Source organism: Taurulus bubalis (genome assembly GCF_910589615.1).
Source record: "Taurulus bubalis genome assembly, chromosome: 11".
Taxonomy (NCBI): domain Eukaryota; kingdom Metazoa; phylum Chordata; class Actinopteri; order Perciformes; family Cottidae; genus Taurulus; species Taurulus bubalis.
This window is the reverse complement of record NC_136599.1, coordinates 16,444,841-16,458,464: the sequence shown is the minus strand read 5'-3', so window position 1 is coordinate 16,458,464 and position 13,624 is coordinate 16,444,841. Positions and strand designations below refer to the sequence as shown.

The 13,624-nt window shown below is 44.2% G+C and overlaps 1 protein-coding gene across 1 annotated transcript; it reads right to left on the bottom strand.

Moving 5' to 3' along the window:
• Positions 1 to 319: 319 nt before the first annotated feature.
• On the bottom strand, positions 320 to 13,000 carry klhl17 (kelch-like family member 17; the record flags this gene model as incomplete). Its single annotated transcript, XM_079225589.1, has 11 exons — positions 12,772 to 13,000; positions 11,676 to 11,797; positions 11,346 to 11,567; positions 8,427 to 8,543; positions 8,116 to 8,329; positions 5,887 to 6,031; positions 5,151 to 5,318; positions 4,897 to 4,985; positions 4,661 to 4,734; positions 4,340 to 4,521; positions 320 to 548 (listed from the first exon to the last, which is right to left on the bottom strand). The coding sequence occupies exons 1-11, from the start codon at positions 12,983 to 12,985 to the stop codon at positions 320 to 322; spliced, it is 1,776 nt and encodes a 591-aa protein (XP_079081715.1). The 5' UTR covers positions 12,986 to 13,000.
• Positions 13,001 to 13,624: the final 624 nt, after the last annotated feature.

Sequence of the window (13,624 nt, the reverse complement as noted above, 5' to 3'; positions counted from 1 at the left end):
TTACCGGTACATGTGTAATTTTTTTTTGCAGTGAATGTGCAGGGTACTGCACATTTACTTTTTAATTTATTGAGTAATATGTCCTTAAACCATGGTTGGCCAACCTTTACCAAGAGTGCCACTAATTCTGGAGGGTACTGTATATTGATGAAGCCAGGAGCCTATCCTCACCTTACCATTTTCTCTTCTCCCACCTCCATCCATTTACCTGTCCACTCCCGTCCTCCTCCCAGTCTCAAACCGAGCAGTTGCGTTTCTTCCCAGAGCCAGTCTGGGCTGTAGCAGCAGAGGCTGAGGTCAGCCAAGTGGTGACCCCGTGTCAAAGGCTGGTAGACGAAACCGAGAGGGTGGGTGAGGAGGGTGGAGGGAAGTTCAGTAGCTCCAACACAGCCACGCCCACGCTGCTGCGTCGCGTGAACATGCAGGAGGCTGCGACCCATTTGTTGCTGCGTGGGTTGTACTTCTCGATGGAGTTGAGACTGGAGCTGCCATCGTTACCTCCCACTGCGTATAACCAGCCATCCATAGACACCAGGTCATGAGTGCTCCTGGAAGAAGGTAATAATCTAATTCAGTATAAAAATTCAACATATTTTGTACATGCCATGTTCTGATTAATTTATGGAGCATTTATCAGGAGTGAATAATAATCGCGACGCATTTATTACAGCGTGCCGATAAAAGCAAGCGCCTGTTCATTTAGAGTGGCTTTGCATTACTTTCACAAAACACAAGACTACTGTCATATTGTCATATTTTTGTGCCTCATTTTATATACTTTCTTATACTATTAGCATTTATAGCAATGATTTTTGGTAATCCTAATTCTCTTTTTTTTACCTTAAGTTTATTGTAATTCTGTGTGGAAGGGGGACCTAGCAAAATAAGTTTTTCATTGTCTGTTATCTGTGCATATGACAATACAAATATCTTGAATTTTGAACATTATCAACGATTGTGTAGAAAAAGTGAAAGATGACCAAATAGATTAGGAGATGCACAGATGGGACAATAACTGATATTTTAGAATTTAGAAAATACTGAAGATTTATTATTATGAACTAATAGTGGACATAATGGTGAGTTCCTTCTGTGCCACACAGTTTGAGGACACCAGGAACACTTCCCTTAATTATTCATCAGCAGTGGACCTAATATTTGTGTTGGGACAATAAAGAGAGATCTATTTTACCATCAAAGATGCATTAAAAAAAATGTATATAGTGTTAGTTATTTTTCTAACTTCGTTCGGTGTTTCACTATGGGAATCGCTTCGGTGTGACCAACTAAGGAAGCTCCAATGACACCACGTCTGTCCGTGACAGACAGGTCGAACTGTGCTAGGGCCCCACCCCCTCATGTTACCACAGTCGACCGCCCCTCGCAAATTATTCTTGTTTTCTTCCCGTGAAGAAACTATAGCTCCCTCAGCTTATCTTGGCTAGCTTGGATTCACTGCTTAACAGTTCACAGACAACCCGTTAAGGACACGTCCACCAACACAGTTCCTGGCTCTAGTCTGGATTTGCTGGGTAAGTACTTCGTAAGAAGTATATTTAGACACTACATAGTAATTAGGGCAGTGTCCGTGTCAAGTCGAACTGTTCTCCCGACTACCCGGTATTTGGTTACCGGTGTCGTCGGTGACTGTAACTTTATTATCTCTGGCTAACGCGTTATGGCGAGCCTACCAGGTCTCGGTTAGCATTAGTTTGCCAGTCGAGCCAAGTGCCCGGAGTTCTGCTAACGTGTCACGACGAGCGAACTCTTACGGTACACTGTTAGCGGGCTAAACCCTGTTTACTAGAGCAGTTTACCGTCAGTCTAACACTAAGTGCAGCTAATTGTTGATATATTTCCCTCCCTTCCCAGTTGTCATGTCGGCCGCTACCCCCGCCAAAGGGTCAGAACCGAAGGCCAAAAAGGCTGCATCCCGCCAGTGCCCTGCATCATGCGGGGCGTCCATCTCGGGCAGGGATCCTCATCCTATGTGCATAGCGTGCATGGGCGCTAAGCACGCTCAGGCATCGCTGGCTGACCCACAGTCATGTCTGCAATGTGCGTCAATACCTGAGAAGGTCCTGGAAAGGAGGCTCAGAGTGGCGGTATCCACTAAGCAGGACTCTTCGAGCTGGGCGGACATGATGGATGCTGAGTGCCCGGAGATGCCTCAGCTCCTCAAGCTGGAGCCAGGTGGTGAGGACGCAAAGGGCGATGCCAACTCTGACCTCCTCGACATGAACGAAATGGAAGATGAGGAGGATGACTCCACATTTCCTGTCCAGCAGTCCAGAGTCACCCTAGTGCATTTCTGTCTATTTCACTTAAAACAGTGTTGCTCTTGGCTTTAACCACAGCAAAGTGTGAGTGACTTACAGACTTTATCCATTCGCCCTTCCTGCTTGCAGTTTGCTTCATGGCTCGCCAAGGTCTGTATGTGGCCCTACCCGTCCTTTGTGCCTAAGGTGGTCGAGTCAGCGTACAGATGTCCCACGGTGGAGCTCTCAGCTTTTCACCCACCTCCATTTTCCTCCTTAGAGGAACATAAGACTTAAGACATTATGTCTGGAGCAAGCACTGCATGTGTATGTGAGTAGATCGGCAGGTTTCAGGAAAGCAGATCAGCTGTTCGTGTCCTGGGCCACTCCTCACAAAAGGCAAGCTATTGCAGAGGCTGTCCCACTGGATTGTAAAGGCCATATCACTAGCATATAGTTGTAGGAGTTTGCAGCCCCCGCCGGGTTTGAGGGCTCATTCCACAAGGAGTATGGCCACTTCATGGGCCCTGTTCAAGGGTGTTACAGTGCAGGATATTTGTGCTGCTGCGAGCTGGGCTACACCTCACACTTTTGTAAGGTTTTACAGGCTCGATGTCTCAGGGCCGTCCTTAGCACATGCTGTGCTAGAGGCAAACGCGCCAGAGTCCCTATGATAGTCATTACCGGGCTAAACAATTTTTGGCTTCGGGAATTTCATGCAATCCGGGAGCGGTCTATATCTTCCATAGTGAAACACTGTTGTTGGAAAAATAACTTTGGGTTACTTGACGTAACCCCGGTTCTTTGATAACAGAGTGAGGTGTTTCACAAACACATCCCTCCTTGCATTGACAAAAGAAATCGGTCTAGAATGATTTGCGAGGGGTGGTCGACTGTGGTAACATGAGGGGGCGGGGCCCTAGCACAGTTTGACCTTTCTGTCACGGAGAGACGCGGTGTCATTGGCACTTCCTTAGTTGGTCACGCCGAAGTGATTCGCTAGCCATTTCACAATATAGTGAGATGATTTTGGCCAAGACAGTTATTCTACAATATTTTCACATTGCCACATGTGTAAAATTGAAGAGTGATAGATTAGTGGTCATTCAATACAGTGTGATGTTTTGGACTTTAAATCTCTCAGCAACTGGATAAAAAAAAAAGAAGCACACAGCTGGGTGCGCGTCGCCCAGCTGTTATAGCAGGCATAGGTACACATACCACAGCCCGCCACTGTCCTACAGTATACTGACTCACACACAAAGTGTGTCTCAGAGTGTGTGTGTGTGTGTGTGTGTGTGTGTGTGTGTCACGGGGCCTGGGGAATAAGTGAATCTGCTGATGTATCCTCTAAAGTAAGACACCTACATCTAAAAATCACCATCTCTGATGCAGATCTCATATCAGTACAATGCTGCGAGTGTGCACGCCCGCTTTGATGATCACCCGGAGGACAAGTTTCCTCTTAAGAAATAAGAAATAAGAAAGAGCCGACTGTTGTGTAAAATAGGTCATTTGATGTTTATGCCGTAAAAAGATTTAGGCCGTAAGGAAGACATCCAAATGCCCCAAATCATACGCCTTGAAGAGTTAAGATTTTCCACAGAGCTAAATAGTCCCAGCAGGGGCACCTTTTTTTACAAGCTCAACACAGACAGCTTTGTTCATTAGCTTTTCTAAAGAGATTTTATCTTCTACTTAGTTTAAGGCAAAACTGGGGGAACTACAGTATTCACATGGTTGTTAAGAAGCCTGACAAAAAGGATAAAAGGTGGGCGGGCCCAGACAAAAACAAGTGCATCTGAGCCCTCGGCATTTCAGCATTTAATTACTGAGAGTTTAGCCTACGCAGTTGGAAAAGTAGAACCAGGTCCTCCTGATGGCTGAGGTGTGTCTCACTTTATTACACTGTTCGCCCTGTTGGCTGCATATTTTGGATTTGTCACATTGTTCACTGTTGGATGAGTTGATTTCCCTTCTTTCCTTATCATACTATAACTGTTTTGAAAGATGTCTTTGCTCACTAGACCTGTACTTTACCATTCTGTTTTTACCAATATGAATTATGTGTGCAGGCTAACCTGCGTATGTTCATGGGGGCCACTCCCTCCCAGGTGTTGGCCTTGGGGTTGAACCGCTCCACAGAGTTCAGGCAGCTGGTGCCGTCGTTGCCCCCTGCGACATACAGCATGCCGTCCAGAACGGCCACCCCAGCACTGCTGCGCCGACTCAGCATGTTGGCAATAGCCGTCCATGTGTTGCTCTGTTTGTAACGTCAAGAGACGGCACATTGGTCACAGGTTCATAGATATATTCGTAGTGTATGGCTTTGTCTCCACATTCAGTTATTCCTGGCAACAGACAAGTTACTCTGATGATAAATTGAACAGCATGCCATTTACCTGGGGGTCATATTTCTCCACTGTTGCGAGATGTGAGGAGCTGTCATAACCTCCCACTGCATACAAGCTGCCATCTGGAGGGGAAAGGGAGGAAACACTCAGTATGTAAATATTAGCAGTCGAATACCAAGATGGTAACTCCTTCTTGATTTCAAATATTAAACTGCAAACAGTGAAACATAAACATACAGTAGATAAGCATTTTCATAATATAATGTTTCTTGATAAGTTCCTACCCAGAGTTGCTACTCGAACATATCTCCTACGGGTGCTCATGGCAGCAATCGAGGTCCATGTACTGGTCAGAGGGTCGTACCGCTCTGCACTGAAAGGGAAGATAAATTAATTCATAATAATGACCCTGGCTTCTCTATTTATTTAGAGATCCAGCCTAGAAAACAGCATCAAGACTACACAGCAACAGAGGATACAGCAATGTAGCTTAAAAGTATCTGATCATTTAGCGTTCATCACCAAAAGTTGTGTATACCTGTTGAGGCAGGAGGCTCCATCATAACCACCAGCAGCGTACAGCAGGCCATGCAGGACAGCTACACCCAAACAGCTCCTCCGTGTGCCCATAGAAACCTCTGGTTGCCAGGAGTTAGTGATGGGGTCGTAGGACTCCACGGTAGCGAGGTCCGAGGTGCCATCATACCTGAGGAGGCGTGGATATAAATGAATCAGAAACAGCTTTTTGATGATTGACGTGCAAACATGTCCTCTTATATGCTCTGAAAACTAGAATTAATAATTGGCTGTTTGCCTCCGCCAACAAGTCATGCTGCAGTTTACATCCATGTCGTCCAGAATGCGATCACTTTATCAATTAATCCCATTAGACGTTTGTGTGAAATTGTCATAATTACCATATACACATTCAAAATCCTGTTTTGTGAAGTCACAGTGACCTTTGACCATTCAGATCTAATCAGCTCATCCATGAGTCCAAATCACTCAAAAGCGTTCCAAAAGAATGGACCAGACAGACGGACTGACAACCCAAAAACATAATGCCTCAGGCCACGGCTGCGGTCGCCGCGGAAGCATAAAAAAAAAAATGGCAACTTGAAAGAGTCAAGTTAAAGAGGCATTTGCATTGAGGAAAGCACAAATCAGTTTAGTTCACATCATACAATGTAGTGTTTGAGTAAGATATGGTGGGTTAACTAGTTTAACTAGTTTAACTAGTTAACTAGCTCAAACACTGTAGTTCTTACACTCACCCTCCAACGGCATAAAGTCTGTTCCCAATGGCTGCCACGCCCACCCGTGCCCGCCTAGTGGACATTGAAGCCACCATGTGCCAGCGATCCGTCCTGGTGTCGTACGCCTCGCAGTCTCCGTGGATGGCAAACAAGCTGCCGCCACCTGCAGACAAACACAATATGGTGAAAAACAATGCATTAATGTCAAGCAGGCAGTAAAGTAAATAGGAAAATATATTATAATAAAAAGGAACACACTGATTTTGGACAATGTATGCCATCATTTCATGAGATTTTTCAAAGTGATTTTGGCCAAGACCCAAGTTAACAATATCCACTCTTTGTTTTATTTATTTATAGGCCAAAAATGACACTTAATTATTTCCCCGAAAAACACATAGGATTGAACTACTCAAATATCTATTTTTGCGCATTATGTCCATGACACCACGAGCAACGCCGTGAGCAACGCCGTGAGCAACGCCGTGAGCAACGCCGTGAGCAACGCCGCGAGCAACGCCGCGAGCAACGCCGCGAGCAACGCCGCGAGCAACGCAACGCGCCGTTGGAGCTGAACTTTTGATGGACACCAGTTATCTACACTGATAAACCTCATTTAACAAAAAGAAAAACCTGTAAAAAAAAGGATTGCCAGGGAGCTGAAAGTTCCCTTCTTGCTGTTAGCTGTATAGTATGTCATTATCAATAAATATCACAATGTAAAACACATGTTTTTATAATGAAAAAGTACAAAAGTGGGAAGACAGCCAGTACTCGTCCATCGCTTAAGTTGTTATGTCTCCAGTCTGATCTCTAGCGCACAGTTGAGTTTTCTGTTTTCAATAAGGTTGTTGTTGAATTATTCATAGTTCAGCTTTACCTAACTTTAAAGTGACACTGGGTGACTCCCATCTTTCAGTGTGCACGAGGCATAAAGCCTGCTTTTTTTTCATGATTGACATACATCATTTAAAAAAAATAAAAAATAAAAAAATTGTACATGCAGTATTTAATATATATATATATATATATATATATATATATATATATATATATATATATATATATATATATATATATATATATATATATATATATATATATATACATATACACACACACATTTAGAATATAGTCAAATCAAAACTCATGACCGGAACGCACCGCCTCATGACCGGAGCAAACAGCTAAACAGTACAACAAAATAGGTTTCTAAAAACATTTAAGAAATAGACGATGCTGTAACAGAATCTTGATTCATATTTGATCAGCCCTGCCTAGTTTTATAGTTTCATTGGAGTTCACAAGTCTCACAGGTCGGGATTCACACCACGTAGACACTTCTTGGTTCTTGGTCCTTCGGGCGCGGTGGAATTTTGCAAATGCCATTATGAGCACTAAGAGGAGCCAGAAGAAGTCACAGATTATCGGTCTCATCTATTACAGTAAGAATATACTGACAGTTTGAGCAACTATGACAAAAGTTATTTTAATTAAAGTTACCAACTGCTTCTTTAAAAAGGTATAATGCAGCATTTTGTCAGTTGGTGGGAGCAGCGTTAGCGAGCAGTGAATCAGAGATTGTTTCACAGCAGTTACTTCTTTAAGATAAACACACTTCCGGTCAACCCTACGGGAAGATGCCGCGTTGAAGAATTTTGAATGAATGCAGCCGGAGGGCACCCTTCATCATGTGGGCTCCGTGTGGCTCACCCGGGCTCTCGGTCTAAAAAGACACACCGATAGCAGCAATATGCACACAGGAGAGAATAGAGAGAGGACCAGGAGGAACACATGCACATGAAAACACACACCGATGCAATAACCTGTCCCCATCAGTTGTCAAATACAGCCGTTTTGTATCACACAGACACTAAAGGGCGCCTTGTGCCTCGGTAACAGCCACCGAGGGGTGGGTTTTGAACACCTAAACGAGTTACACCACCACATGGGGCCCAAAGGCTCTTTGCTGATGCCTAGGAATGTCCTGTAGACAGCAAAATAAGAAAAGAGAAAATACAGGTAGAGGCCAAGGTCTCTGCGTATTACACCCTTAAAATCTAGAAACTATTTAAGCCATTAAATGACAGTGCTACAAAAATCCCTTAAAATATCACATCTAATACAATTAAATCAGTTTTTTCAACTCCTGGCATAAAAATGCTGATGTTTGAACTGGTGTCAATTACAATTTATTGAAGTGTGGCCTAGGTGTACCCTACTGGGTACCTTCAGGGGCACACTGACCAACGGCGAAGAGCACAGGGCTTGCACCCTCACAGCGTCGCAGGCGCGTCCGGCTGTTGCTGAGCACTCCCCTCTGCTCAGGCATCAGGTGGTACTTGAGAGCCTCGATCAGGAGGTCCTTGCACTCCGAGTGGTGTCGCACCAGCAGCTCTGTATCCACGTTGCTCATCAGAAAGTCTCGCTTCAGCAGTGGAAGCCGCACACACTTCATCAGCTAACGGGGGCAGGAGAAGGGAAAGGAGGAGATGTGATGGGAGGCGTTTTTTAGCCAGACTATAGTAAAACTATAGAAATAAGTAAGAAAGTCTTACCCAGGGTACATGTTGCCTTCGTCCATCTATATCATGCTTCACCCAGCTCAACACAGCCCGGTACACTTCCTCTTCAGATGGCACGTTGAGATTGTCACTGGAGATCAAATCCAGGATCTTGATGGACAAGACAAAGCAGAAGAGAGACATTTTATATAATCTTTTACAAAAGCAAATTCAAACTATCAGTGCCTAATTCAACTGTGAGCATCAGGAAAAGTACTTGCAGAATTTTCTTTTGAAAAAAACAGTAGCAGTAACATTTAAAGCTCCTGACCAAAAACATATCGACACACAGGAAGTAAATTGTATTGGCCAAGGACAGCATTAGTTACTGCACATTGTACCCGACTTTGTCGGCTGAACTGTTGCCTCTCTTCTCCCTCCTCTCATTTGTTGTCCTTTAGCCAGACTGATATTTGAAATGACACTCAAACAGAATCCCTCGATTCAAAATAAAGAGAAATGCAATAATACCTGTGTGTTATATCACGGTCAGTATGTGGGGTAGTGGTCAGTGATATATTTAAGTTACCCCTACGTGTATGTGTGAGGCACACCGAGTGCTGCAGTCTGAGTGGCTGGCTGGCACTGTTCCCAGATCAACCCAAAGCTAGCAGGGCTGGGTGGGGCCAGAGCAGCCGGCTGCTGCAGCTGTCTAGCCTGGTCAGACCAGACCAACAGTTAGCAGCCTGCCCTAATCCACAGTCACACAGGAAAATACTGCCACTGCTACTGCCCCGCCCTGCAGTTATGTGATGCGGTACATGCAGAGGTACTGCATCACATTAACTCAGACAAACGATTGTGTGTATGTGGAGGGGATTGGGTTTACAAGTGTATAATAACGATCCTTGTAGTATGGCAGCAGGAATGAGGGATGTATGGATGGGTTTTGGCTGCTTGAGATGTCTTTATACACCACGACACACAATAATGAGGATGCATCCATCCTTTGTTGTCTTTACAATGTCATGCATGTGATGCTAAGTCAGGGAAGCGTCACTAAATCAGACTAGTCACAACCTCGCCACTTCATTCACAGAACATGGAAAGAAATATGGGACATATTTCACAGCTCTGTGAGCTCAGAGTCCTTCAGAGCAGCCTGTGCATAAATCGAGATCCAATGCAGATTTACTCCAGACACAGAACAGCTGCAGACAGAATGGGACGATGAGCCAAAGGAAATAGACTGGAAAAAAGAAAAATAAGGAAAAGAAAAGGGTCTATTTTGAATGTGCCTTTCTGCAGCTTGGCCTGTTTTAATGGACAGCCCATTCACACTCCCGTTGCAGATTCAGTCTCAGGGCTTCGAAGACCTTGAGCCTGAAGCTTAGATTTTACTCTCATGGAGCACAATCTCTTTAGTGCAGGAGGGATTGTTCCCTTTTGAGAGGCGTGAAGATAACGGCAAAGTGATGCTTATGTTTACTTTAATTCTTTGCCACCTGGCAAGGTTGAGCAAGGCATTTGTTTGAAACAGACACCATGTCATATAAAAGATGGTGCAGTCCTCTTATTTATTTAGACATCAACACAAACCCATCCTACACCTGACTGGAGGAACGTATCACTGCGCTTTTAGATGCAATCTTGAGGCCAAAAACCAAAAGGCCTAAAAAGCAGCAACAAAACGAAAGAATGTGAAAAGTGAAACTACAACCAAATCAATTTGGTTTTTAAATTGTGGATTCTAACTTAGTGTTAATGTGAAATGCCTTTATGATTTAGATATATTCACCTGATTTGGGGCAGTGAGTCCTCCCTTTTGTTTAAGTTTAGATCAAAGACTGTGTCTACATTGTTTCTTTAGCCTTAATTCAATCAACATAGTTTCCCATTTTTAGGAACACCCTGCTCAACTAACATTCACACTAAGAACCAGTCAGTACAACCACAGTCTGACCTGTTGGCTCTAATGGAGCAGTTGGTGTTATGTGCCTTGCTAAAGGGCACGACAACTGTTTATTTATCTTGTCCGGGAATCAAACATCTGGCCTCAGCAGCCCAGCTTGATGACTTATACTAAACAGGCAAGCCAAAATCTTCCCTACATTTCCAAAAACCTTGGCAGAAAATGTCCCAAGTAAAATGTTCAAACCAAAAATAAACTCTAGTAAGCAATGCTGTGAAGTCTATACAAAGCTGTGGTAAATGTCACTGGCTTTGCCTAATTTCCACTTCCAGGACAGGGACCACAGCATTGCCACTGCTGAGCACAGCTGATGAATAAGTGATAGTTTGGCTAAATTGACACGCCAGATAAAGTAGTCCATGTCAGCACAGGGGAATGAAAAAACCCACAAGAGACAGTGATTGATGCAGTTAGCTGAGGAAGAAAAGAGGTATTTCTAATGAATGGTAAAAACAACAACAGGCAAGCCTGTAACGTGAAAAACATACACAGGCATATACAGGCAGCAATGCCCGTGATGAGGAAAGGGGGATAAACAAAATGCAGCAGCTAAACTGTGAGACTTTCTTAGTATCCTGTATGCTTATACATGATGTTTATTTGGCATATTTCTAAGCAATTTGGTAAACTAATCAAGTTGAGTCGTGAACGTGTAGTAAGCAGCCAGTTGTGAACCAAAAAGTTATTAATAATAATAATAGTAATAATAATAATATTAATAATAAGAGACACAGGCCTGATTATGTTTTTGTCTTGTAGGCAGTGGCTTTTACATTGAAAAAACATTCTACTTTTATACCCATGTTCCCCATGGTGACTGAATTTAACAAAACTGCTAAATCAATTCAGCAAATGACTGGCAAACTGAGGGAGCAGTTACCAGTAGATAGATCTACCAACAACTTTTCCCCACTATGAATATGCCACCATTAAAACGACTTCATTTAAAAACGCCAGTCGGCAGTGGTCACAGTGGGAGACAGAGAAAGCATCGGCCTTACCTGTTTTAGTGGCTGCAGCATGAACTCCTCCGTCTTGGACACCTCCACAAAGTGCTGCAGGACGTACTTGTGGGCTGACTTGAGCAGGTCGCTGCAGGAGTGCGTGTCAGCGAAGCCTCGGATGCCCAGGCAGTTGGAGGGGTCCAGCTGGCTGAGGAGGAACTTACAGCAGGCGTCCCGCACCCCATTGAGCTGCAGCAGGCTGGCGGCCGGGAGCAACGTCTGGAAAGAGGGCAATTACAGGTGGAAATACACAGAGTCAGTTTGATGGATGGGGTCAAAACACAAGTGTAATTTAACAATCTTGTCTATAAATTGGAAATCTTCTACCTGAACGTTGCCTTCCCCGACCACAATCTCTGCTGTGTAGGCGTACTGGACCAGCTGCTCCAAAGCCTGGCAGTCGATGTCATGAAGGGTCACATGGGTCTGCCGACTTTCTGACATCTCATCTGCATGACCGCACACAACGAGAGCGGTTACATTTTTCCTATGATTTATAACCAGTAAAACTCTGGCTGATATAATTGCCTCCCGGTTCAATCATGCCGACACATGGAGGTTCCTAATGTAGACAGCACCGCTGTAAAAATCTGTTGCTGTCCATTTAATCGGTTGTTACAACAAAGTTGTTTCACTTTTTTTTCTTGAATCTATACACCTTTGCCCAACGTGGGTGTTCCTGCATAACTCCGTGTCGGGAGGTTCCACGTCAGCAGTCAAATGTTTCATCTCTTAGTCCTTAGAAATCGGGTTGCACCGATCTGATTTTTTCCGTCCCAATACGGATACCTATGCTTTGGGTAATGGCCTATACCGAAAATCCATCAGATACCAGTGTTTCATTCATAACCTGTATCGAAGTGACTGGGATCATTCTTTTATGTGTAAGGCAACATCAGGCTTGACTTAAACATTCTCAAACACAATATCTGAAGGGAAGCTGGGATTTTGCCGTTTGCATGATCATGAAAGATCTGCAGATTCTGTTAAAATGGGCCAATTAGTGACTTGGTCAGACGAGAGGAAGCATTGCAGCTGGGACTTAAAGCCAGACAACTACATGTCTGGAGACACATTGTACCTTCACAAAAGGGAGGAAATGTGTGACACACACACACACTCACACTCACACCACTAGTGCCCCAGACAGGCAGAGGGGAAAGGAAGCGATGATGCTGAATGGATGAGGTGGCATTCACTGCACACATACGTTGTTGTGATATCAAACTCTTAACAACAGAGCAAAAATGATGCACAGTTTGATGTCAGAGCTTAAAGTGTCTGAGGCATGCAACATGCTGGGCTTCAGGTATAAAATAAAGTAGCCATCTATCTATCTATCTATCTATCTATCTATCTATCTATCTATCTATCTATCTACGAAGCTAAGCAAAAGCAGGCAGTGTGTGTGGACTGAACTTACTGGTAAACATTGCGTGGAAGTAGGGGCTGCAGGATGCCAGCACCACTTTGTGCGCCTTGATTTCTTTGTTGGACACATGGAGCACAATGTCACACAGCAGGCCACGCTGTCGCATCCTGTTCATGGACACGAAGGAGTCATGGTAGTGGCGCTTCGAGTTGTGCGAGATGCTGTGGCCATCGCGGTTGAGCAGCTGTATGCCCCCCTCCATCATGGTGCCTGATGTGGCGGTCGCTGGCTCTTGCCTGGGCCGCACTTTGGGCAACTGAAACATGCAGAAAACCATTTTCATGTCTGTTAATACCAGTGTCATTAACTTGAAAAAAATGTCTTGTCAATGTCATTATAGAAAATGTCACATGCGAGAGCTTAGTTGATCTGCTAGGAGGCAGGTGTTATGATAGGTGTCCTGAGCAATGATTGTACCTGTTTTTTTCTGTTATAGTATCTGACCTGACAGCTATGACAGTAAGCCTCTCAGTGCAATCACAAAGTGTAGTAGGTTGGCTGGCCTAATTATTTGACATTCAGCGTCAAGACTGATTAAATCACATTATGAAAATAGAGTCAAGAATGGGCATTATTACTTAAACTGGAATCAAACCAATGCTGACTTCTCATATATTGGGAAGTCTTGGTTATCTTATTACAATGACTCCTGACTGGCTAGTTTAATTGCACCAGATTTAGCAGTGTAAACCCACCCACCCACCTTACCCCAGCTGCAGCCTCGGGTATGCAGGCTGGGAGAAGAGGAGGATGTAGCCAGAGTTAGCCAGAGTTTCCTTAGCACCCTCATCCGCCCTGCTCTCCGTAGGAGAACACACTTCAGAATATTGCATAACCGTCGTCA